We start from the raw sequence: 27,911 nt of genomic DNA, 5'->3' as shown, positions 1-27,911 counted from the left end.
TCCCTATATCCCTCAGTCTAGCGCGCCTGTGTTTGTGTGTGTGTGCGCGCCTGCATGCGAGAGAGAGAGCGAGAGGAGGGGCTGACTGACAGAAGAGGTGAGAGCCGGTGCTGTTAAAAAAAAAACTTTTGTTTTCTGTGCAAGACTATGGTAAACACTTAATCGCCCGGGCGTTTAATTGAACCGGCGTTTATTATGCCAAATGAGCTCGGACCCCGGCGGCTATTAGAGCACAGGCGCGTATTTGCACGCGGGCGATTATTTGGTCATCTACGGTATGAACAAAAGATGATTGTCAGCATATTAATTTGTAGCATTTCCAACAGTTTCAAAAACATATACTTACATAGCATACACTGAATATCTTTAGGGTTTTAACAGCTGGTAAGACAAGATAAGTTATTTACAGATGTTGACATCCACCCTTGACTATTTTCTGACATTGTTATGGAAAATAAATGGCACTTGGAAAATATTATTAGTTACAGCTAAAGTGTTCATTGATTACCTGACCAGTTGCTTCAGCAATAAAACCCAACCATGAGCTCCTCAAATTTCCATATGGAGAACAAAGCAACAACAGAGCGATCCCAACTCAGCAGACGACCCAGGTTGACAGTCCCGTAGGTCTCTGTTTATCAGAGCTCCAGCAGCCTCTCCTCAATTCACCCCCGAGACACACTGTTGGCAGGACGGGAAGGGAAGTAAGTGCTGGTCTTTGAGGATCACACCCCCTGTGGCACGTCAGTCCTTTTGTCAGGCGGCAGTCATCACGCTGTGATCCACAAATAGACCGAGTGCCTCAGTGCTGCACATGAAGGGAAGGGACAGATGGACCTGTGGATCCCCTCGCCCACATAGTGCCTGTCCACGTCGCCCCGGGACGCGACCTGAACTTTGAGGATGTGGTGGCGATGAGTGATGAGAGCGATGGCAGAGTTAAGGAAAAAGGCTGAAGAAGAATCAAAGCAAAACATCCTGAGACTGAGTGCTCCTCAAGATGCCTTTATCCCCATATGACAGCTCCACATCCTCCATAACCACCAGAAATATATGAAGAATAGAGGCTCCATTGACTAAGTGACAGAGAATTAATCAGCAGCAATTTTGATGATTAATTAATCGTTCATCATTAAACAGCAAGACCCAAGTGTACAGCCATTCTAGCGGCTCTGTGCAGGCACTTTTAAATGCTAATGTTAGCTTCTTGGAACATGTTCATTCTCTTCCATCACCATAAACCCACTGTATGTTGTTGCCAAGATACAGTCAAAGACATTATAAGTTTAGTTTTTTCCTTAATTATTAAGAGATGGTTGCTTATGTTTTGTTTAAACTCAGTTATCAGTTAAACCAATTTCCCTAAAGAAACGGGGAAATCTTAATGAGAAGATTTATGGGTGTTTTGTGCAGCTTTTGTAAAGAAACCTCAACTTGGACTTCAAGAAAAATCTTAACCTAAAGGTATTTTGTGCAACCAGCCCCTGACGTTTAGCAGGGCAGTATTAAATGTTAGCATGCTACATTTGTCAGAAAAGTTAAGGGGTCATTATAATTCATCCTGAGGGGGAACACGAAGGTGACGGTCAGTGCAAGAGTTTGTGGTACTGTGTTCAATAAATATTTAAGTATTTCAGTCTGAGGAGGTGGTTTGTGCTAACGTGGCTAAATATACAGTGTCTCCTACACATACTGTGCGTTCCATCAAAGTTTATTTGATGATAGGACTGGGCAATCCATTTAAAAAAAAATGCTTGTAGCAAAGAAAAATGATGTGTCCATAGTCTGGACACATTTTTGCTTTAGTGAAAACAATACAGATCAAAAAGAAGTCAAATAAACACCGTGGAAAAACTGTATCAGCGACCAAAGTTAAAGCAGAAGTAAGCGATCCGGTGGTTTTGGCTAACTTCTTGTCAGCAGATGGAGTTAGCAGTCCCCGCCCTCGTCCCTACGTCACCACATTCACACGCATCCCTTGGCTGCACACACAGAGAGGACTGCCCCTTTATGCCGTTCTCTCTCCTCATTGGATAAAGGTTGTAGGATACAAGGAAAGTTTTCTCCTCAGCTTACAGCAGAGCAGAGTGACTGACAGACCCGTGTTTCAGACCAAACATTCTATATAAGTGATTGCCGTTGGAAGATATAACTTAGATTAACACAAACATTCCGCTTACTTCTGCTTTAACAATACCAATCTGTTTAAACACCTGATGAACAATCACATTAATGAATACGCGTGGCTCAAAGAGTGCAGAGCAACAAGTGCCTCCACAAAGCAGCAGTGAATTGACACAAGCAATTACAAATGCTTCACAATAAGAAAAGGATTCAAGAATGTTCAAAATATTCAACAAAACAAAATTCACATCATCGATCATAAAAAGTAGAAAAGTAGAAACAAAAATTACCATTCACACTGAAATCGCACTCTGCAATATACAGTATGCCCATACAAGCTCAGCTCTAATTGTGACCTGTTCTTTTTTTTCTTTTTCTATTTCGGTGCACATTCAGAAGAAAAACAAAACCATGGAAAGGGCCAGCATGTGTTGCATCAATAGGCTACACTGAAAGTCACGCCGACCATCAGCCAAATTCTTATTTGGTTTTAATGCCAGGTGATCTGCTCTCATTTGGATATTTTATTTTGCTCTAAAAACATAGCAGAGTGGTGAGGAGGTGGCTCCCTGTCTTGCTCTGAAACAGCTCATCTTTCTTGTGTTTCCCCCTCACAAATCTAAATATAAGTCACACGTGCGTCGTTTTTGACTCAGCTAATGATTTTTTGTCCATCAGAAGGACCTTTTCAAATTGCTTTTTCCCTGCTCACCTGTCAATCATCCAGATTCAATTCTGTACTAACTATTCTGTCTTAACATGGTCAACACCAAGAAACCAACCAGTGCTCTAAAGATGAAAGGATTAGTTCAGTAATCAATTAGCTGATTGACCAAAAATTAATTTGCAACTGTTTTGATAATTATGCAAAAATGGCTAAATGAATATGGTAAATAAATAATAATAATAAATCTATAGCCTATATTATTTTCTGCAAGTGCTGGTTTCTTGACATGACTCAATATTTTAGGTTATTTCTCCTGCTTATTGGAGTGATTGGAATCCATTCATTAATTTACTTATTTATATGTTTTGCTTTTTTCTCCCGGACATTTAACACATTTAAAAAGTATAGGCTACACAATTTAGGACAATAGCCTACTGGTGGGGGACATAATTTCATTATATAACATTTCATTTATAACATGTAGGCTAAGTGTTAAAAAATATACAATGTCTTTGAAGCACTCTACTGTACAAGAAGGAGCACAGATGACCTCTAAATTCAAGACCAATCAGCATTTAATCAAAGGGTGCAGACCTTAATAATATGGTGTAAACTTGGCTTCTGAGGTCTGGGGCTCTAATTTGATTTAGATAAATAGTAACAGACAGGACTGCTCTGTGTCTCCACAATAACACTGATAAATTCAATTTAATATTTTTTAATGATCCTCACTCTTTCACAACCACAAACTTAATCTCCTTTTACCTAAACATTTGTCTAGTCTCTGCCATTAAAATGACCTATGTGATATTTATATTTATTAGCCTTCTGTTTTACTTTATCAGTCACACAGGCCTACACTGAACTCTAAGTCGTTAAACCGTGGTTTGAAAACTAAAACCCCGTGTTGTTGTAGGATAGTATAGGGATTTGAAGTTGGTGTTTAATCACACACCTCTGCTGGTTACAATGTGATTAGTTGCTGCTGTAAATAAACCGCTGTAACTTACCGCTGACAGATGAGCTTTTGTGTCCGTTACGTGTCTTGTTATCTGTTGTTGAAGTAAAGTCAAGTGACAAACTGATAAATCCGACGAAACTCTCACAAACAGGCAGTGTAGCTAGATTTACGCCTCCGCCACTCCGTTCACTTGTGCTGCTCGCTCCTCAGTGAGTGGACTGGACCGTTGGTTGGAGATGAGCCTCAGTCAAGTTACACGTAGACGTTACGTACTACAGGTGACACTTCCTCATTTCAGAATAAAAGCACGACCGGAAGTGGCGTTTTTAACAAAATATGGGAAAAATTAAGAGACCATTACATTTTTTTTTTCTTAAATCAGTATCTCTACAGTCATTTCATTCCGGTGTCTATTGCATTAAAAACAGAGGCACACCTCATTGAGGCAGGTGAACACCTGAACCAAATCTTATCTAAAGAGGAAGAGTAGGCTATAAAAACCACTGCTGTGATTCGGCTAAACATTGGGGTTATTCCACCAATGCTGATTTCTGTACTCTTCCTAAGTTACTGTTGAAAAATGAATATGAACTTGTTTTCTTTGCATTATTTGAGATCTGAAAACATTGCATCTTTTGTTGTTTTGATCAATTGTCATTTTCCGCAAATAAATGCTCAAAATGATAATTTTTTTAAATTTCATTTTTGGGAGAAATGTTGTCAGTAGCTTTTATTCCAGAGGTGTATGAGTGTCTGCATAGTTAAAGAGGATCAATCACAAATGAATCACACATTAACCCCCTGTTTTAATTGCACCAACTGTTACCCAGCCTATAGGTTGACACCTCTGGCATTGTATTTGCAATCATAAGGTGGTGCTCATTCATGGGGTTCATCTGGCTGAACAAAATAAGTATTATGAACGGTTGTTTATTACTGAGTTTATTTTCTGCCATAATCCAAAAGGGTAATGTAATTTGTAAGTGTTTATTGACTTTTTCCTGCTCTAATATAGAGGTTATAGGTTATAGAGAGACAGTGTTACAGTTAGTTAATCAAGATAGATAACTACATGTTATATGTATCCTTATTTTGTGTATGTTCAGAATTGCTTCATAGCGCAAGCAGTTCGATTCAGTGGATATACAACTGCAATACTGGTTGGCACACATAGTATTTTGTTAACTTGCTGCTGAGTTCAGCTCAGGGTAAGTGGTATGTTGTGTTTAGTGGAGCTGAAATAAAGTATAAATCAGGGCCATCGGGTTCAAACTGGGACTGTGTTGGTGGAGTTTTGTCAGGGACCAATTAATACATGAAGTCTGGTGACCTCATGTAACTCCCAACAAAACAAAACCTGAACTCTACTCACCCAGAATAACCGAAAACACCTGTGACAGCTGTTATGAATTTTTGATGTGAAATAGTTGCTGTTGATTTGTTTTGTTTTTTTTACGCCTTTGTAGTTCATACACCCAACAATAAAGTGCCCTAAATATTAAAACAAATGCAAAATAACCTCTAAAGAATCCACACATGCACAGTTCTCATTTCTGATCTTGAGTTTGTTCTCTACTCAGAAAACTGTGTTAATCTTCAGCAGCTAAATGTGGGAAGCCATCACTCACACACTACATGAAACAGCTAAAGAATATAAAACGAGGGCAAAGATGAAAAGAATGACACATTGAGTCTATGCTCACTCGTGCAACTCTGTGTTTTCACTGACACTGGGCTCTGGATAATTGACTGCTGCGGATGCAGTTGATGGGCCAGTGCAGCCATGATGCCTCTGGGCAAGGTGACCTACTCAGGCTTGATCATTAGATGTTTTCATGGAGCCGCTCGACACAGTTTAGTTCAGTTTTCTGGGATATCTTTTAACTTCTGATGTGGCACGAATAACAAAACCAGAACTGAAACAAATAAGTCATTCGGTTGTCTTATCATCAGGCAGGTCATTCTAAAACTGTGGACCCTGAAAGCAAAAGCACAGTCACCCTTAGATTTAAAGCAACCACATACTGTAACTGTTTTTAACCCAGAGAATGGCCCCTGCCATTGACACAGCGCCCCCTGCTGGCCTGGTATTGTAGAATGTTACTGGTTGCATGTCCGACTTTCTCTTGTGAAAACACAAATCACTGTATGGCAACATGTCAAACACAGACATCAACACCTCCACCTAAAAATACAGGAAAAAGCTAGCTGGGTTCATAATTCTTAGTTAACTTAGTTAGTTATCATGGGAGAGGTGCCAAAGAGACCAAAGAAGACATTGTCAGATAGTATATATTATCCTATATTATGATATATTATCCTCGTATAAGGTGGCTGCCTCATAGATAATTCTGGGCCATTTTACTCAGTCAAGATCCCTCCTTAAAAAGATCCAAACGCAGCCACAGATCCACAATATCACAATATGAGCACAAGTGTGGGCTCTGGTTCGGTCTGTTCAACACCATCAGGAGCAGTGATGAAGATGGGTGAGACCTCTGCTTGCCACTGACTCCACGGGTGGTCTGACTGACATGCACATTTTCAGCTGTGGGGAACGTTCGCCGTCCTCAAACACAGATTAACAGCTTTCCCGCTTTCCGAGAAGAGGGGGAACTGGAGGCTCAGTCTGGGAGAGTGATTTTTAAATAATGCAGCAGACCTGCCTCTTTCACAGTGGGCGAGAGAGCCAGTCCCAGCAGGGAAACCATAACACATCACTAGAACTTATCTCAGACTGTGTTTTGTCCAGGAGCACGAAGGCTGCAGCTGTTCCTCCTCACTGACTTTAACCATTAAGAAACAGCGAGGGATACGATGAAAAGCCACCATATCCACTGTTAGCTGGAGGGACTAGTAACTATAGGAGACTGTTGGAGATAGTGCCAGACCAATAATGCAGATATTAGTCATTTTCAAAGAATACATATTTGCAATAATGTCTGAATCATGGGACATGGGATATATGACGTTACAATTAACCAAACAATTTTCAAATATCACTAACAGGTAGCCAAGTATGTCAAAAAGCATTGAACAAAAGAGCGCGCCAGCTCGGTCCGTCACCTCTCTGCATTCCAGGAAGAACTTGTTGTGTTGTGAGTTTTTTGCAGTTTATGTGTTCAAATTGATGGTTTGATTATGCTCCTGTCTTCGTGGATCAGATGGTCTGGGTGTCCCACTGTTCACTACCTGCTCAGAACCAAATAGCCAATAGTTGAAGTTAGGAAACATTCACCCTATCAACTTATATAGTATAGTATAATATAAATGTCATATTATGTCAGTGATGAGCTCCTATGAAGTTCCATATTACCATTTAATCCTGTGTCTAATGTGCAGGATGTAAAAGTGAAGCACCTCCTTTTTTAAACAACAGAAACTCAAAATCAACAAAGGGTGACGTGCTGAATATCTGTACATGAAAATCATGTCAAGGTCATAAAACCATGTGGCGAACACAACGAGCCACATTCTACAGCCGGAGCAGCTGTTTCATGTTTAGAGAGCAGCCACGTCCAACCACACAGATAAAATTCTCATCAGAAATGAAACAAAGATGCCCTGAATACAAACAACTCTATTTCTAGTTCTGATTGCACTACGCAGAGCTTCGTCTGCCATCCAGAGTGACAGCTTGTCTGTCTCACATCACTCGCCACTGAAATTGAGAATCGTGCTTTCTGTCCTGTCGGCTGCAGAAAAGACATTCAGTCTGTTTGTTTGGAGACGTGGAGCTGTGGGTTTAGAGTAAAGTCAGTGCTTGCTCTATCTCTGTCCATTACCACGGTGTGTTCCCCTGTCACATGTGATGGGCGCAGATGTCCCCGCTGCAGGTGACTGATGGATGAACCCTGACAGGCCTCCGGAGGAGCAGCAAGCATCAGGGACTCTGGGAGACAACGGCTGCCTGCTGGGGCTCGGTATAAGCAGGGGGTAAATGTGTCTGTGATTGAAGGAGCTGGAAGCCTTGCTTGCATGGTGACGTGTGGAAAGAAACATTTAAAAGCTTTTGAACGCTTCAGTAAGAAACGCTTTATTGGCTCATGGTAGAGCGGGTCGTCCAATGATCAGAGGGTTGGCGGTTCGAATCCCGCTCTATCCCGGTTGCTGCCGTATAGTGTCCTTGGGCAAGACACCTTACCCACCTTGCTCCTGATGGGTCGTGGTTAGCGAATGGGTGAAAGCGATGTATGATGTAAAAGCGCTTTGGGTATCGTTGCAGGTATAGTAAATCGCTATATAAATACAGTCCATTTACCATTTAACCTTTTCAAAAAGAGCAAATATTGATGAAGTTAATAATAATATCAGTGCACTGCAAAAAAAAAAACATGCACATTATACAAAGTCACAATGAACACACTGACAACAGAAACAAAGAGGTGGCAGACCTGGCTAAACACTAAATAGAATAAGTTTTTGCAGCATGTTTGTTTATTTATAGGTGTTTTGAGACTTGGCAGCGTATGTGTTTTCAGATCGATTAAGTTGTTTTCTGAACTTTGTGTCTTTACATGTGTTTTCTTAAGTCGTAGTGAATTGACCCCCTAAGGCCACCGTAGGATAGAGCTTGGTGTCAAACTGAGACTTTTATGGACTGACTGAGCTGGTTTGATAGTGAGGAAGGAAAAATGCCTCTATACGTACAAACCACCTGATAACAACCACCTAAGAGTATATGGGTAAATCTCATCAGCTTCCATTAGCCAATCAGTATGAAGCATACTTAAAATAGGCTTATGTAAAACCAAAATGTCTACTGTAATTTTCTTCCTAAAATGGATTTGAAAACAATTTGCACTGAAAATTCTAATTTTTGATTGCTTTGTTTACATCGGTACTATTATGTTGACTGACTCTCCACCTCCACCTGTTTATCAATGACGATAGTTGGTATCGTCATTGATAAACATTGGTATACTATCTGTGTATGTGCTGTCTGGAAGAAGAACTTCATTGAGAAACTGTGTTTTCAGCAGCAGACTGAATCTGACCAGATTGTTGCTTTGTGCTTCGTGATGACAAGCTGAGAGTCTGTCTGGTTTAAACTGGAAAGGGTTTCATATTCAGACTCATTAGTCACTTCTTCCTAACATGATTGCATTGTTTGCATAAGCTCAGTCCATTCACTCTCAAACACAAAATAAATCTTCCTAATACTGAACCTGGAGGATGAGCAGGAGGTAGGAGGGGGAGGATGAAGACTCCCAGGTCTGAGCACATACAGAATAACAAACCCTCTCCTGCTGCTGGAACACACACCTGCGAGGACCTTGTGGACGTTGGGACGTTAACAGCTACGGCAATAACTCCAGTGAGGTCGTCCCTGCTACACTGGCCTCCTGTACATGCATAAGGAACCAGGAGCTGTGAGCATCAAGCGTAAAGCCCAGAGGACGGGGGAAAAATGACTCATGCAGCATTTCAAAAGCTTTTCCATCAAAACACAACCTACACAAACAACAGCAGCTCAGATGTGGAGGGATGTGAGGGTTGTTCTTTTCCAATCATTTCTGACACAAAGCGATGTCTACTGAAGGTCACGGCTTAAAGAGAAATTCTTCTTTCTACCGTAACTGTCTTTATAAAGAATTTAATATATTTAGCTCTTCCTTATGTCGTCAAGGAACTCACCAGTGTCATTCATGATTAATTTACAGTAAATACAACAATAGTTCCATTATCTGAGACAAAACACAGTTGTGTTGCACCTAAAATTACTCAATGAGCATTTCAGTTTTACGAGTCTTCTGAAGTGTCTGTTTTACCAAAACACTGAGGATTTTGTTGAAGATGATTCTCAGGATCAACTTCTGAGGGAATGTATGGTGGCCCTGAAGGATCAGCACACTGCAACTTAAGAAAGCACATGCAAAGACACAAACATGCAACAAATCCAGAGAGAACGACTTCAGACTTCAGTTTACACATGCAACATGTACTGCAGAAATTCACAACACAACAGATGTGTTTCTGGGGACAGACTCACACATCTCAGCAACTGCTGAAAGGATCTCTGACTTTTCCTCTCGAGCCACAGTAAAGTTTATATTTGTGAATTTTATTGGAATTTCTCCACAAATATTGACTGAAATGTGATCCATCCATCCATCCATCCATCCATCCATCCATCCATCACTGCAAAGGGATGAGGTAAAGTACAAATCCACAAATCCACTCCACTCCTGGTGGATCATGAGTTGTTCCCAGACCAGATAAGAAGAGTAATCTCTGCATAATATCTACCATGTGGTCTCCTACTAGATGGACGTGCCTGGAGGACCTGCAATGGGAGGACCCCAGGAGCAATCCAATAATCAGACACACTTCAACTGGCTCCCCTTGGAGTGAAGGAGCAGTAGCTCAAAAGCTCATGACCATGTTCAGCCATGTTTCCCTCCAGAGGAACTTGGTGGTGACCTTTAGCTTTTCCCAAAGTCCCAAAACCTCTGCAGGTATCACTGCAGAGCTGGCAGTGCAGCTGTAAACCTGAATAAACTCAAGTGATATTCATTAAAGGGATAGTTCACCCCAAATTCAAATTTCACTCATTATCTACTCACCCTCATGTGGACTAAGGGCTGGGAGAAGTTTAAGAGTCCTCCGTGTCTTCTCTGAGTTACAGCGGGGCTCAGCGCAGCACTGCATGTCCATATGACGGTAGTGAACGGGGCTCATTTTTCTTTGTCCAAAAAGACACACCAAAAAACATCCAAATACCTCCATAATGCTCGTCAGTAATGTCTCTCTTGTATTGAAGCCTCAACATGAAAAATTGTTCCAAAAAAAATTAAATAAGCCTATATTTTAAGCTTGTTTGTAGCAGAAGCTCCCAGTGTCTCAGTTCACTACAAATGCAAATCCCGCGAGATTTGAACAGACACAGGCAGGGTGTCATTGCAAATCGTGCGAGATTTGAGACTAAGACACTGAGAGCTTCCGCTACAAACAACCTTAAAATATAGGCTTTTTTTTTTTTTTGGAACAATTTCTCATGTCGGGGCTTCAATACAAGAGGGACATTACAGATGAGCACTATGGAGGTATTTGGATGTTTTTTGGTGTGTCTTTTTGGATGAAGAAAAGTGAGCTCCGTTCGCAACCGTCATATGGAAATGCAGTGCTGCACGGAGCCCCGCTGTAACTCAGAGAAGGCACGGAGGACTCTGAAACTTCTCCCAGCCCTTAGTCCACATGAGGGTGAGTAGATAATGAGTGAAATTTGAATTTTGGGTGAACTATCCCTTTAATGTTTGGATGCTTTGACAAGGTGTAAGGTGTAGTTTCCAGCCTTATACTGGACATCCCGTCACACCTAGAGCGGCTGAGCAGTGAGGGAACCATCAGTAGCGCAGCATCAGGAACAAAGAGTGAATAAGCCTGTACGTGATGTGAGTATGAACCTCCACCGTGCTGCAGTTTGAGTATTTTTCAATCATCATAAAAGTCTTCACAGAGCTTTAACCTCTTAAACTTCCTCAGCTGCTGTTACAAATGAAACGATGACCCCACACAGACTCCTTCAGCATCACTAATGACTTCCTCTCTGGTCCTTCAACACTCCTCATTGTGAGGTGAAATTACATTACGCTTAACATGGCTGATGATGATCTCACTGGTCTGGAGTGTGGAGACAAAATGTCTTGCCTGTTTCCTGTCAGCTGTTGTTTCCCACATGTCAGTGAAGGACGTCTGATGTGATTGTGTGTTCAAACACACTCATGTACAGTAACTTTATTTAGTCTTTTCATCAGCAGCAGCTTTTCACACGGTACCGAGAAGAAGATGTTAGGATCAAACCAACCAAAAATCAAGACAAGACAAGCACAGTCAACACACTACTGACAGGCAGTGGACATGGCAGCATGTGTTGTTCACTTTACGGCTCCACTGGCACTCATGAGCATTCATCCATATTCTGACTGCAGCCATAGGCCGAGGGACCCACGAGGTCATGGGCCCCTGACCTCCAGTCTGTTCTCTGTAAGAAGTGTCAGTTAAAATTTCTTGTTTGAAAGTCACAGGGCTCAGTGAAAAGACACTTACAAATCTCTCAAATAAAACTTGAAAATGACCAGAAAGACAAACAAAATGGTGAAACAGACAAAAACAGGCTCAGATGAACACGGAGAGAACCTGTAGTCTACAGTCAGCTGATCTGTTGCTTGGGATTTGGTGTGTGTGTTGTTGGACGGATGTGGGAGTGCGTTGGTGTAAAAGGCAGTGCAGAGTGCACCATTCACCATTCACTGTTATAAGAGGATGTGTGAACAGCCTATGGGGAAGCTGCCGTCATTACCCCACCAAATAGCCTACCTGAGCCTGATGAAGCCCACAGGGTGAAACGCGTCGCTGCTTGACTTTTTAACAATAAACAATAAACAAAAAATTAAAACGACCACTTTGTGTGCGGTGGAACTCCTTCCTTTTTTTATAGCCTACCTGAGCCCTTTACCTTTAATCACAAGTTTTATGTAATATAAATAATATTGAGAGTGAGGAGTCACGTGACGATGGTCGGCCATGATGGAAGGAGACGCTATCGGTTGCCAGGGGCAACGTCATCAGAACAGCACAGAGACGGTCTAAATTCTAGCTCTTTTTTGCGCCAACAGATCAACAAATTACTAGAAAGAATAAGGAGAAAGTAAATCACTGAAGCAGTTTTTAACACAGCAGTGATTTCCGGCATTGTAAAACAGTAAATTACGGAGTAGACGATTTTGTTTTGCCCATAGACTAGTAAGGCTGTTGCCACCGGAATCCTTCCATCATGGCGGAGAAGGGGGGCGGGGCTCTGACATGGATGTAGGCTATTGGGGCTCTGAGCTGTGACGACAACTCCTCACTCTCAATATCTGACGCATCTTTCTCAATTAGCTACTGTATGTTGTACAACTAAAAACATTATACAGTATTAGTAATACATTACAATATATTGTGAAAAGATTAAACTTCTCTTTAAAAAAATAAAATAAAATATGCCAAAACAAGCTTTAAGATTGTCCACACACTTAAACTACAAGTTTTTGCTCATTAATGTTCAACAGACAGTAATGTAATTGAGTGCTTCTCTGTAGGTTGTCAAGAAAAAAAGGATTACAATATATGGTGACATTGCCCTCCAGTGGTCTGAGCATGAACTGCCGACTGTGAGCAGGCTGTGGTCGTATGCCATTCATCTGAAGTCACTAAGCTTTTTTTTGTATCATCAATTTAACTATCTCACCTAAGACTCTTTTGCCGGAGCTCTTGATGTTTTCACATTATCTTCATCAGTCTTGGAAATTGTTTATGTTTGTTTTATCAGTCATACTGGATTATCACCTTAGTTGTGATAAACTCTGAAGGGGTCTTTTTTACATTACAAAGCTGATATAGTGCTAATGCCAACAGTGACAGATATAATCACATTCATTTGACCTTTTGTCGATTTTAGTTATATTGCTACAGTAGCCTACATAGCTGACATGCATTACCTGAAGAAAGGTTGGGTTCTGCATTAAAATTGATTCTTTACCAAAACAAATCAAAACTCTCATAACGTTTTTCTACTGAAATCAGCATGCTAAGCAGATTATGTTGGCCTATCCAGTTAAGTCAGCATGCTAACCAGCCAGCTCCTTCCTATCTACTGTGGTAATGCTAGCCTTGGCCCCTCTAATTAAGTTATCATTCTGACCAACAAGACCCTTCCCGTCTACTCAAATTAACATGCTAACCAGCCAGCCTTGTCTGTTTGAATGTGAGCATGCTAACTGTTAACTGATGAATACAAACCACACAACAAACTTCTGTAATCAGTTTATTGGCAAAATGAAATAGGATGAATGAAAGTTGTGAGTACACACATACTAATCCAGCTAGCTACAGTACCACAAGTCCATCTAGTTAAACAGTCGTACCCTCTTTCTCATTTTCATCAGGTTAATGGAATGTTTTTCATACAGACTGTACATTTAAAAACAGGAGAGTGGATTTGTACATTATAAAAACAACATAATATCTTGGTTGAATGTTAAAAGTATACATAGATGTATTTCTGATGATTTTTTTTTTTTTTAATGTATAAACAAATTACATTTTCCAGATGGACCCTCCCCTCCCCATCCACCCCAAAATATTTCTTCTGTTCCAAAATGATCTGTTTTCAACTCTTCACATCCTTCAAAAGTGGTTAAAAATAAACAGTTCACTCCTCAGGTTATGGCAGGTAGAATATGGGATATCGCTTGTAGATGAACTTAAAGCTTTCTTTAAAAACAAACTCTTATTTCTGTTTGTCAGAAGACATTTGTAAACCGAGAATTTTCCTCTTTAGTACCTCATTATTTCTATTATTTCCATAACAATATCCTGACAATTCAAAATTAAGAAAACATGAAAAAGAAAACTTTTTGAAAGTTTCAGGGAAAAACCAGCTGCCGGAGAAAGCACTGGTTCTATTCTTTTGGATTCAGAATCACACACATAATGACTAAAATTATATACAAAGTACTAAAAACATTTCACAAAAACTCAAAACGCTGGTGTATTAAAATAAAAAATAAAAAATAAACACACCACAAGGTGGATTTTCCAGTTGTCCAAATTAGATGTCTTGCAGAACCTCAAAAGAAAAACAAAACTTAGCTTTGTTTGACAACAAATACGATGTCTGTTCAGATTTTTAGGGAAACTCAAACCACAAAGAGATAATTACAGAGAAACAGCCATGTGGAAACCGGCGGCTCTAATCTGAGGAACATGTACCTTACATTAAATTTCCTGCTAATCCACACTTTACTTGACCCAATTTATTTTCCCTCCTCTGGTCTTCAAACACCTCAGCATCATCCTCTGATCCAAAGTTCAAAACTAAAAAGTCTCTAAAGTGCTCCAAAGAAACTGGACTGATAAAACAAAGATGGAAGTGCCTCAACAGAAGAACAATCCAACAAAATATAAAGCAAAAACTCTTTTTCTTTTTTTTCTTCTTTTTTTTACATTTGGACACGTTTAACCAGAAATAGGCTGGAAAATGCATTTTTTTGCTCCCTCTTTCTTTCTGTACATCTGTAGTTCAACCTTCCTCTGTCGAGCTTTAGTACTTTGGCACTTTGGTGTAATCCTCTGTGTGGACGTTCTTGCACAGACAGATGGACAGGATCATCCCCAGCAGCTGGGAAATAAAGCAGAACGATGATGATCAAAAAGAGATGCTAAACAACATGTCTAATTATCTGTCTATCCCTGGACCCAGAAGTTGATGGATTGAATGTTTGTAATTTATAGTCCATCAGCTTCCTGTAGGAGGTAAGAAAAATATCTGGGATGTAAATATGAAATGTAAGATTTTTTATGTCCTGCAGATTCCATGCCTGGAAGTTTGTTGCAGCTCTGTGGTGCACAGAAACTAAATGCTGCTTCCCCATGTGTTGTTAGCTCTGTGGGAAGAGTAAGCAGAGCTCTACCTGATGACCTGAGAAGCTGCGAGGCTTCAGATGTAAAAGACAGTCAGATTTACTTTGACCCTCAGAGATTTACATTCACGAGAACGGCTGTAAAGCAGCAGCTCTCTGACTCAGGTGAAGACCATCACAGTAATCTGAGCTGCCTATACTGAAAGCAGGGATCAGGTTCCCCGAGTCCTGCCTCAACATGAATCCTCTGATCCTTGATAAGTTTTTAAGATGGTAAAGGGAAGATCTGACATTGTTGTTCAAGTCTGTGTCAGTCCAAGATTTCAACACTGACAGAAATTTTTTTTAGAGGATTTTCCTAATTTATTCGCCCCTCTACACAGAAGCTGTGTGCTGCTTACTTTTGCTATGAAAAAAAAACAAATATGCATATTTTCTACCTCCTAATCTGTGCCTCCTCAGTCCCAAGTGATCAAAAACAAATTCCTTCATAAAATTCCTGTCCATATACTGGTCTGCACTTGGAAACAGAAATGCACATAGTCTGTATTCAGAAACTGAGCCTTAAAACCTGCTGCCAGGACTTCTGTCACTTTGTGATTGTAGTGTTGTTAGAATTAGGTAGTATCCCTTTAAGAGACTGAGGAAGTCATGTTGTGTTTACAGTCTGTGTTAGTTGCTGCTGCACGAGCTGAGTGATAATGCGAGATGTTACCTGGGAAGACTTCACCGAGAGTTTATTAAAGCTTCAAGTCCAAACACATGAAACAGTGAGGACATTGAGTTTCTACAGTGATGTCGCAACAAAGCAGTGACCTAGACCCACCCTACCTGAAATCTGCTCTATTTTTATTAGATCACTAAGAAAACAGTCAGCCAATCAGAAGAGAGGCTTGGTGCCTCCTCTCTTCTGATTGGCTGACCTGTTTTTAGAGGGAGATCTTAGAGAGGAGATGTAAAACCAGATGGTTTTTAGATCTTAAAAAGATCAACACGTCAGATAAAACACAAAACGGGAAGAAAATATGGAGCTTCATATATAATTCTTCACTATTATGCCAGAAGCACTATGTTGCTAACAATGCACAATCACACTGCTGTACCTCGATGAAGGCCACTGCGAGGCAGATTCCCAGGACCACTCCGATATTGGTGAGGAGCCAGTTCTCCACACTGGCGGCACAGCCCTGATCAAAACAAAAGCAGAAAAAATGAAGGACGGACCAACAGGCAGGTGAGGGTGAACAGATGACGACAACGAGCAACGCTGTTTACCACGTCGTAGACGGGCCAGTCGGGGCTGGCGGCATCACAGAAGCCGCTGTCGGAGAAGTTCCCAGTGGCCATGGAGACGTTCTGGCAGGAACAGGGGAACAGCAGGTGGGAGCTGTTGGTGACAACCATGTTACCGTTCCAGTCCTCCTGTCCGGTCCAGCCACAGCACTCCATCTGCAGACAGGTGACAGGGGTCAGTAGCAAGGTAAAATGAAGAGCCACAGGTTCAGACCATGTGTTGACTCAATGAGGCTCAAACAATGGACTTTGGGAGACAGGGAGTTTAGCAAGCAGCTTCTTCATCAGGTTTCTGACTGACAGTCCACTTCATTTCACTCATACAGTAAAGTTCATAAGTCATAGGCTGTGCAAGTGTAAAGTGTAAAAAAAACTAAAAATGACAGAAATAAATTAACTAAATGCATATATAAATGTAAAATGAATTAATTTTGATTATGAAAATGCTAGTTTCTATTTACTTATGCATTTTTTGCTTTTACTCATTTATGAATTTATTTGTCCTTATGCTAATTAGGTAGGACTAATAAAGTGGGACTGGTTAGCTTGTTTAGTCATGTGAAGACATTTTTGGAAACAGTTTAAAATGTAATGGTATATGTAGAAAATATTACAGACAAAATTCACTTTGCAGACATGGGTATCTGTAGTTTGCATTTGACCAGGTAAACTTAAAAAGGTCAGTAATTCAGACTCACAGTCCTCTGGATGAAGTCCCAGGCCTGCTCTGTGGTGGAGTTGTTCCCCGGGTAACCGTTCAGCACCTTAGTGACCATCTTGGACATTTCACCATGTAACTGGAAGAAAACAGGTTCAAGTTAGAAGCTAAACACGTGTTGAGGATATAAAACTTTTTCAGTGTGCTGTAAAAATGAAATGATTTATTTGTGAAGATATTGGTGAAAAGTCTGTGTTTGTGTCATCAGCAATTGGTGAAGCAGCTCTCAGGAGCAGACAGTTAACCCTTACCCAGCCGAGCTTAGCCAAGTTAGCCTCTAGGCTGTCTTAAAGGTACATTGTGTAGGAATTACTCCCATCTAGTGGTGCGGTTGTAGATCGCAAGCAACTCAGTCGTATTTTTCATGGTGCATTCACGTGAAATCGGTTAGATGGCAGACAGACAACAGCCGCTGCAGGTAACGGCTTAAACAAGCCTTTATGTAAACAAGTGGTCCGTCAGCACGAGGCAAAACAATACACGTGACAATATGTTGTCATGGCGATGTCGTGTTGTTTACCTGACCCACGTTTTACCGGCTTTCTCTCCACTTCTGTGACTAAAATGACATCTGGTTTGTTACAGACGGCCGTTTTTCCGACTGCACAGGTGCAGTCCTCACAGTCCTCACTGCACCGCAGTAACTTCTCACAGTTTGTTGATTGGGGTGATTACTGATTAATGAAAAACGTACTTTTGAACGAAATAATCAATTTTCGTGAATAGATAACAGGAGAACTTACACAATGTCCCTTTAACACTACATGGTTCAGGTGACACAATTCCCATTTTTTCCTCTCAAGTGAACATATCGGATCTGTAACATGAACGAGTAAACAGGAAAAACACGCACGAAATCGGATATTGTCTGATCAGATTCAGGCCTCCTTCATATGTGGAAATAAACTGGCTATGAATCTGATATCTGCCAATATGTCTGTCATCTAAACAGAGCCTTGTTTTCATGTTTACATGACAACAATTTCCATGTTGTTTAATTCACTGCCACGCATATGGATCACTTCTAACATTTAAACAGACAGTCAAGAAAATAGTGTCAAGACGTAAAGCCTTGGCCTCGTTAGCATGAAATCAGAATTCCAACTCACGAACTTCAGTGACCCTGAGCTCACAATCCAAGATAGCTGCTCCATGCATCAACAGTAAGTAAAAGCTGAACATTACACTGCTTATCAGCCATTTAGTCTTGTTTATGTCTAGCGACAGTATTGTGCAACCTCTACACAGCAAAAGCCAAGCGAAGGAAAGGGTTTACCACTCATTTCCAACTTGTAACTGCAATGCTGCCTGCAAATTCATGTGCAGCATAGAGGCAGGAGGTAGAAATATTGTCTCCCTCTCTCTCCCACACACACACACACACACACACACACACACGCACGCACGCACGCACGCACGCACGCACGCACGCACGCACGCACGCACGCACGCACACACACACACACACACGCACACACACACACACACGCAGATGCAGGAAGTCTGTGTGTTTTGTTGTTAAACCTTTCTTGCTTCAGACCTGAATGTTGAGGCATTCGAGGTCTCTAGTGAACACAGCTCTGCATATCTGAAAACCAGGCTCAGTTGTGTGTTTTCCTCCTCAGAGCAGGAGCGGAGCGGGGTATAGGAAGTAAGTGGGGTGTGGGGTGGGGGGGGCTCTGCCTTCAACCTCTGTCTGGCAGAGAGAACAGTGGCTCAGACGTGGATCCAAGAGCTTCCACCAAATGTTCAGATACAATAAACAGAGCCGTCTACTCTGCACCTCCTGCACTCTTACTGCGTTTCATTTTGTGCAGATGTTTCATGCAGCTGCAGCAGTCAGTGAGGACGTGAGAACTCAGACTCCTGTTGGTCTGAACCTGGATCAGCACTGTGAGAGCTTCCTGCACTCTGACTCTGTTGTTTTTAGTGGAGCAAATCAGAAAAATGCAGCAATACGTGGGTCATGGTTGTAAATTTGCATTAACATCTGTATCACATCCCCGTTAAGCAGGTATGTGTTACTGACACAGCAGCACTCTAATTGTTGCACTTCTAACCATGAAGAGCAGGTTAAAGTTACAGTGGCCCTGAGAAAACACATGAAAAGACACAAATGTACACTCAGAAAACAACTTAATCAATCGGACAATTTGCCATGTGCTGCAAAAACTCACAACACAACCTTAGTGTTTCCAGGGGCAACAAAAGGCTTGCGTGTATGGCCTTCAGCTGAAATACAGTATATTGACTTTTCAGGAGCACCTCCTCAGGTTGAATACAAATTCAAATTATCTTTGTGTATCCTTAGTCTTTATCCAGGTCCATCACTTTTCCGTGTCCCCACCACTGCAACACTCTCTTCAAATATTATACGTTAAGTTTTGACAACTTAATGGCATTCCCTCTGTTTAAGCTCATAAGATAATTAACAGTGATAGCAATTAGCATTAATCACACTTAATATTATTATTATTAGTACAGCTGTTATATTTAAACCAATAGATTATTTTAGTTGATTTCACCTGTTTATTTATGTGCGAGTATGTGGTGTAGATGAATAAAATATAATGTGTCATTGACATGTATTTGTATAGGGATGGACATGTTATATTCATATTGTACTGTATGTGCCCAGGGTTTGCAGATGGAAATAGCAAATTGCAATAATCTGGTGCAGAGCATCATATCTAAGTGAGATCAGTGCTCCTTTTGTACATGGTCCTTTACAAATGAATTCAATAAACTAAACTAAACACAGACAGAGGAGTTTTATGAATGGGTGGGGAGAGAGTGCCAGGAAGACAGCCACAGAGGACAGTGAGTGAATGTCACGCCTGTGTTCATTATGAGACAATTTGTTTACAACACGTCACGTGTAAAGAGCAACAAGTACGAGAATCACTCCATGTCTTTCACAGCCTCATTGATTTTTATTTGCTGCCTTTTTACCTGTGTCATTGTCTCAGTTCACTCTCACTGGCAGCTTCATTCACATGTATATCAGAGCTCCAAATTGAGGCATAATTTACAACACCGATGCTGATGAAAACTATTTACAGGTCATTACTTTCACACTGAGTCCTTGTGTGTGGGAAACACAGATGTGTTGCATTAGGCCCTAGGGTAATTAGTGGAAAGAACATGCAAACATTAACAGGAAGTCTTAAAAGCTCTGGACACGGTTTATACTACAGATTTTAACAGTTAAACGCTGAGTGTCTCATTACACAAATTAAATATCTTGGTCCTTCAAAGCAAATTAAAATGTTATGTTGTTTAATAGTCTTAATGACGTCCTCCTTTGGTGTCGTTGTGATCATTTAAACAAAATGATCATCAAAGTTAGGTTGTTTCTAAGTCTGAAGTCTAAAGTTAGAAACATGGTTCATGGTTAAAACTGCATTTTAATATTAAGTTTCATAATATTAAATGCTCAGAAAACAATGTATTTTCAAAAGCTTGGGTTGTTTGATTTAATGAATTGATCATTTTGGCATCTGAGCATAAATCCATACGGGGTATAATGTATTTTAAGCTGTGTGGTAGGTTTGTGAGTTTACCGTCTCTCTTGAAAGGAATATTCTAGTTCATTAACGTATTACTATGACGATGCGGTCAGTTTCACCAAATATACATGAAGTCCACATGACAATGATATGATAATAGATCTTGATGTATGATTACTGATGCCAAATATGTCCTTGTTTTGAAACTGGCTCATTCTGAAAATAAAAAGATGTCTCACATCTGAAGTCAATGGGAAACTGAATTAGAAAGTGAAATGCAGTTCTTTGGCCTGGATATGACAGAAAATAATGCTAACAGACATGTCATGGTGAACGGCTCAAGTTACACTTGTCAAGAGCCTTATCTTGAACCTGAAAAGCTTTTATTTTGAAAATTATTTGGTTTAAGGTTCAGAAAGTGACAAAACCTCACTCCCTGTGGAGGAGACCTCAGACTCAACACCAGGGGGCGCTGTGACACTAATCAGTCCTGCTGCTGTCACATGGAGCACATGCCACCTCACACACTGATCTCAGTTGTTGTGGTTAACTAGTGAGGGGTAGAATTAGTTTCTATCCGCAGCCAGAGAACATATAATGACAGGTTATGATGATTCCTGAATCTACCAATCAGAGGATGGCGGCACGTCAGTAACAGGTGTGCTGCCAACCTCCACATTCCAGCTGCTGGAGTCACCTCAATGCAGCATCTGAGGCAGAAAACTGTGTGTTGACAACTGTTGAAGAGGAAGTAACTCACCGCATCCTTCTTGAAGTAGATGAGGGCACCAGCTGCGATCTGTGCGATGAGGATCAGCAGGAGGCAGGTGAAGTACTGAGGAGGACACATCACATTGGTTCAACATATTCCCACATCACCATAAACAAGCAACTGGCCCATATGTACAGTCAGTGGCAGAGGGGCCTCTCTACGTCCTTTATAAATGTAAAGGTAACTCCCTCCCCAATGCCTGACAGTGCAGGTGGCAGGTAGATGCTATCCCCCCTTTTTTTTTGAAGATGTCATATTTTGTTTTTAAAGCTCCATACAGTATAAAGGTAGATGTCCATGTGTAGTGTGATAAATCAGGTCTAGTTTCTATATTAATACTGTGAAAGTATCAAAGCGTCAGCCTACAGGAAAAGCACACAGACTGTATTCAAAAACTGAGCCTTAAAATCAGCTGTCAGGACTTCTGTGACTTTGTGATGTCACAACAAAGCAGTGACCAAACCCCGCCCACCTTTCAACACTAGCAGGGTTTAGTTTCTTTAAGTCTTCAGAAAGGAGACTCAGAATGTCCTTCAAACTGAAGTAAACTGAAAATAATTAGGCATACTGCATGTAATGAACTGTATGTTCAGACTGAAGCACATCTGGATAATAGGTATCCAGCTCTTCATTCTCGAAACACTACTGAACACTACTACAGCTCAGGCAGAAACTAGAAGTGGGACCAGATTAATATCAATGTTACCATTATGAGTCTAATGAATTTGTTCTGTGTCAGTGACTGATGCCAGCGTCACTAATTGAGGCTCCAATGTTTTTTCAGAACTTGGTGCTGCTTCATGTTCAAAACTTCATGTTTAGAGTTTAAAGAATTCCACACTTAATCCTCTACCTACCACACCTGTGTTATTCATCATCATCATCATCATCATCATCATCATCATCATCATCATCATCATCATCACCACTTACCAGGCCCAGCAGACAGCGGACCTCATAAATGGCTCCCAAGCAGCCGAGGAAGCCCATGAGCATGGAGAAAGCGCCAACGCCAATCAGGATGTAACAGGCCACTTTCACAGGTGTGGAGTTACCTGTGAATAAATAACAGAGCTGTTAGAACCGAAACACCCAACCTCAGGCTATAATAATCCAGCATTTAAAGTTCAGCCTGTGTGAGTTTGTATTTCATATAGAAAATTGCAGCTACAATGACACAACACAAACGTCTGAATCGTTTCATATCATATTTTCATGAAAAACAAGAACAGAGGCTACTTGTGTTTGACGTACATGAAGGTCTGAGTTTATCCAGAAGGTTTTGACAGAATTTATGATTTTCTAAACCTCATGAAGAAGAGTGTTAAACAGTGTTAAACCCACACACACACACACACACACACACACACACACACACACACACACACACACACACACACACACACACACACACACACACACACACACACACACACACACACACACACACACACACACACACACACACACACACACACACACACACACACACACACACACACACACACACACACACACACACACGAACTCCGAAAATGAGTGGAAACTGAAACCAGAGAAGTGCCTGTGATTGTCCAAATGAATGAAATTAGAAACAAATGTGCGGCTGCAGAGCTGCACTCATGCTGGGTGATCACAGCCTGGCGTTGTGCAGTGAAGCTGCAGCGAGGCTTCACTGCTCCTCTTCTCTCTTCAAAAACAATCTGAGGGGTGCTGATGTCTGCCAATGCAGACATGTTGCAGACTGAAGCCCCCTAACAGAGTCCTCCAGGCTTCAAGGAAACAACATGAACTACCCCCGGGGTGCTGCTGGTGCTTGTTGTTGTTGTGGTGGTGGTGGTGGGTCTGGGATACAGGCCACGCAGCTCGGAACCAAGACAAAGGGAAACGAGTTTATGATGGAAAATTAGGCTGAGGGGGGGAGGGGCAGTGGCACAGGAAATGAATGCTTGTGTGTGTGCGCATGTGTCTGGGTACACATGTACACGTGTGTAGTGTAAACATGTAGGGCAACCAGAAGCGACCAGCAGCCCCCTCCATGTTAACACCACAGGGCAAACATCTGTGTGACAGCAGGGAAAAGAAGAAGAAGAAGGTATGGACATGTGCTCACTTGTTCACAGTGTTGATGATAGGGATGTCACCATTATAGATTTTCTTGGTACGATTATTGTCAGAGAAATAATCACGGTACTACGATTATCACGATTGTTATGCATCAATAAATTTCCCAACACTATGAATGTGTAAAATCAAATATGGTAAAAAAAAAAATCATTTAAATTACTAATCTCTAAATATAGGACCAGTTATTAATCTCCCAGGGGAAGTGTTTGAAATATAATATATAAGTCATTAATTGCCATCTATACCAATTGTTTAAGTTTATTTTAATCATTTTTTTAAATTACAAATGACACGCTATTGTTTAAATTCCCACCAATTCAGAGTTACGTTAGAGAAATGGACCAGTATCTGTGCATCTTCCTTTACTTTGACGCACATCTGCTGATATGGTTCCAACATAACATTTTTCGTAAAGTGACGGTATTTAGGAATCTTTACGATCAATTAATTGTGGCGTTTAATACCACGATTAATTGTGGAAACAAGTAATTGTGACATCCCTAGTTGATGACATTGATTAATGAGCTTCACTGTGGAGCTTCAGTGATTGACCCACTGCTCTGTTTTGATCATCATTGATCGCTATTGATCACCTGCTACAGATCAACTGAACTTGACTGCAGCTGGTCTCCACACTGGGCGGCTGACGTCGTCCGTCCTCTCAGCAGTGTCTCGTCGTCTCTCGGTCGTCAACTACCAGGGTCTGTGTCTGTGGTTGTGACTCAGCTCGGCCTCTGGACGGTCAGGATGGAGCAGCACCCGGCTGATTTCATCTCTCACATGTTGCACCAGTCATTGATTCATTCATTCAGCATCAGAGCCACTGGGATCAACCGTGAGCCTGGTGTGTAAAACGTCCCACTGAGCGTCAATACGTCTCATTTATGAGCTGACACAAAGCTAAACTGTCCAGAGCGTTATCCCTCGTATGACCACAGAGCCTGGACTCACACTGTCTGTTCTCACACCACTGATGTGATGTGGTCAGTGTGAGTGTGTGTGTGTGTGTGTGTGTGTGTGGTGATGAGTAAGGCGGTGAGCGCACTGGGCTGATGTGATGCCTGCTGATGCTGGACGGAGCAGAAAGAGCCCAGTGTCTGAGGGGAGGACACCTGCAGAGGACAAATGTCCTCAGTGACGCAGTGACACACACAGTGACACACACAGACACACACACACTCTGTCTCTCCATTACACTTGCTCAATGTCTGTCTCTATATTTCAGCATCAACCCATCTCCAGTCATCTCTGACACTGCTCCTCTCTCTCTCTCTCTCTCTCTCTCTCTCTCTCTGATACACTCACACTATTTCCAGCTGAGACTGCAGAAAAGTCTGCAGTTTGTCTTTTAGTGAACAGAAAGTAAAAGTTTTTTGTGACCAAGTCTAAAGCATTGCTGAGTAACTACTTTTCCTTAAAATCATTTTGAATTTCATTGACTTGTACAGGAGAACAGCTCCTGCCATTGACACAGCTGGTTCATATTAAAATGTTATGGAAATAAAAGAGCAGCATTGTTCCTGTTGCATGAATCCAGTTATCATAACTACATCTGTCATTAAAATATAATTTTTTGGGTGACATCAAACAGTTAAGATGCTTTTTATAGAAAATCACAGTATGCATCTGCTTTTAACATGGGGATCAGGACTAACCAGCTCATCTGAAACTATGACTGGATGTAGTTTACTTTGAAGTAAAGAGGAGATGCTCCAGGACTGAACAGGGTCAAAGATGCCATGATGAGAAAGATCTGCACAAGTAAAGAAAAAAGGCTGAGTGAGCGAGAGAGATGAGCTGCGAGGCCGTGTGGCTTAAAAGGAATTTTCTTTTTTTAAACACAGTCCAGAAGCAGACAGCCAAAAGAAAAAAAAAATGGAGGAAATGTGTTGGACACTTGTGTTGAACTGAACAGTCTGAAGACATGTCAGACTCAGCATGGCCTTCATCAACAGAGGAGACATCTCACGTCCAGAGCAGATTAAAAGTCTGACAACCAACAGCTGATACTGAGGGAATAAAGGGCTGAATGGATCCTATGGTGGCCCTCAGGGCTCAACTCACTACAACTTAAAGGGATAGTTCAACATTTTGGCAAATTGGCCCATTACCATAATCCCAATAGTCATAGCAGTTGGTTCGTTACCTTTATTTGTCGGTGCAAGGTATCTTTAGAACCGCCGAGCCGAGCGGCGAGCTGCTCAGAGCTATGCCACGGAGGTTAATGGGATTTCTTGGTTTCCCTCATCAAACTCATCAAATAGACAATCCAACAACTCCACAACGCTCTGGTGGACAAGTTGTGACCTGCACATTCACCACGCTATGAGTTAATAACACAACGTTACCAGACAGAGTTGTTTTAGAGGGAAATTCATGCAAAACTGCTGATGCACGTTGCCTTCAGGGACAGTTTTTCAGTAAGCAGTCCCTCCATCACTTGTTGTATTCTGAATTTATAGCACGTTTGTGTTTTCATGTGATTTCTTGAGCCCTCAGGGCCACCGTAGAAGATTCCTCCCCAGCTATAATTTCCTCTAAACTGTGTTTTTCAGACATTAGATGAAGAAAAAAGACAAATTCAGAAGCTTAAAGAGTTAAAAAAAATTCTCATTCAGCAGCAATATGAGCTGGAAAAATAATCAACAGCGAGTTCAAATGTTCAAAAAAACAGATTTTAAAACTGTTACTCTCCTAAACTGTTGTACTTAAATATCTTTTTGGAAATCACTCAGGAGGACTAACTAAAACGTGTTGCTTGTAAAAACATGTTTGCAGCAGCCAATTTACGGCACGGTGCACGTGCATGTGTTTGTGCACGTGTAGATTTTTTCCTGAGGTGGAGGTGTTGCCATCCTGCACAAGTCCCACATGAACGCAGTGTTCCTGCTGCGACCTCCACAGACCGAACATAAAAAAAACAGTGGGCATCAAACATGTTTTTTGGAAAACAGAAACAATTAATACAAGTTTGGAGGCCGTGCTGCTGCAGAACTGAATGTGCTGGTTCAGAGCAGAGAGGGTGAAGGACGTGAAGTCAAACTTAACCTCTCTACATAATGTCTTTGTGTTGTCTGTCTGTCTGTCTTCCTATTCCCAAGAAACTGACCAAGGGCTGTAATGTGAAGCCATGGGAGCTTTGAGGCTGGAGAGGATATAACAATATATCAAAAAGCGTCCATTGCGTAAAGTCCACTGTGTGAAACGTCAGTGCTGGGAAACTGTGGTAGATAAGACAAGATTGGGGAAACTCAGAGATAAACAAGAAAACTGTCAGCTGAGATGTCCTGCACTGAGTGGAAACTGAAAGCGAAAAGAGTTTGGCTCCTAAAATAGAACAGAAATCCAAGATCAGCTCATCAACTCTCAGCACAAACCAAGTCAGCTTTTGATGTTAAGGCTGTTGTGTGAGCAGTGAACAAGAACAATGTGTCATTAACCTCTGATCTGGCCGAAGTCATGATGATAACGTTATTGCAGAGTAAAATAAAACAGTTTCCAAAGTCTATTTTTTTGTGTAGAGACCACAGTCCTATCTCTGTTGAGAGGATTGTATGCATTCAGCCTCTCTGCTACATGGACCACTCAGACGTAGAGTCAAAATATTTTTAGAAATTATGACTGGGTATTTACTTAATTATTCTCATAGATTAAAAGAAAGTAAAAACACCAGGAGCTTATGTTAACCACAGATCTAATTTCAGGCAGCAAAAACCCATTCAGAGGAAACAGAAGTGAAAACTCATTCACATGTTGGTGGGATTTTAATGAGGGTTTCTTTCATTTTACTTCTCTGTACCTTTATTTTCAATTATGTACTCACACTGAGTAAACTCACATTGATGTGTAAAAAAAAAAAATTGTGTCCAGCTCTTGGAGAACATGACAGTTCGCACATTTGACCATTATAAAACATTTTTAAAATTGCAATTAATTTGCGATTAAAGATTATATCAAATATTAAACATACTGATGGTTGAGATGTTCATTATAAATGTAGTTGAGACTCTCCAGTCGAGTTAACAAAGAAGAGAAAGGGAAACTCAAGCTACAGTTTTTCAGAAGTTATGATGACCTTTTATTTTTTTTTCTCTGAAATGAGAAAAGAGTGCGCACACACACACGCACGCACGCACACACACACACACATACACTCAGCCTGCGGCCAGAACTTGGCCTGTTTTCAGCCTGTTAATCATTGCTCCATTTGTATTGGCCTACATCAGCTATAGATGTGGATTAGTGTAAAGAGAAGTGTCCACTGGAAAAAAAAAATCTATTGGCCACTTGTTCGGTTTATGCTTTAATAGTTGTGGCTTTAAAACTGAGCCAGAC

The 27,911-nt window shown here is 41.1% G+C and overlaps 2 protein-coding genes across 5 annotated transcripts in view; both read right to left on the bottom strand.

Annotated features, from left to right (window-relative positions):
- Positions 1-3,971, bottom strand: part of LOC146990149 (tetraspanin-18B-like) — a 36,529-nt gene extending 32,558 nt beyond the window's left edge. For 2 of the 4 annotated variants that reach the window (XM_085769689.1, XM_085769671.1), the window contains exons 1-2: positions 3,802-3,967; positions 509-681 (exon numbers count right to left, since the gene is read on the bottom strand). The gene's annotated coding sequence lies outside the window, so the exon portion shown is untranslated. Of the gene's footprint in view, positions 1-508; positions 682-3,801 lie in introns of all 4 variants that reach the window. The other 2 variants (XM_085769680.1, XM_085769661.1) reach the window with 2 other exon arrangements.
- Positions 3,972-13,547: 9,576 nt separating this feature from the next.
- Positions 13,548-27,911, bottom strand: part of LOC146990148 (CD82 antigen-like) — a 34,119-nt gene continuing 19,755 nt past the window's right edge. Inside the window, exons 4-9 of the mRNA XM_085769855.1 lie at positions 22,383-22,504; positions 21,438-21,512; positions 17,149-17,247; positions 16,433-16,606; positions 16,261-16,344; positions 13,548-14,916 (exon numbers count right to left, since the gene is read on the bottom strand). Coding sequence (XP_085625981.1) covers positions 14,839-14,916; positions 16,261-16,344; positions 16,433-16,606; positions 17,149-17,247; positions 21,438-21,512; positions 22,383-22,504 — 632 coding nt within the window. The 3' untranslated portion in view covers positions 13,548-14,838. The remainder of the gene's footprint in view (positions 14,917-16,260; positions 16,345-16,432; positions 16,607-17,148; positions 17,248-21,437; positions 21,513-22,382; positions 22,505-27,911) is intronic.

Source organism: Trachurus japonicus, chromosome 3 (genome assembly GCF_045865225.1).
Source record: "Trachurus japonicus isolate A0001 chromosome 3, Traja_1.0".
Lineage (NCBI taxonomy): Eukaryota > Metazoa > Chordata > Actinopteri > Carangiformes > Carangidae > Trachurus > Trachurus japonicus.
The sequence above is the reverse complement of the archived record's forward strand: the minus strand, read 5'-3'. Positions and strand labels throughout refer to the sequence as shown.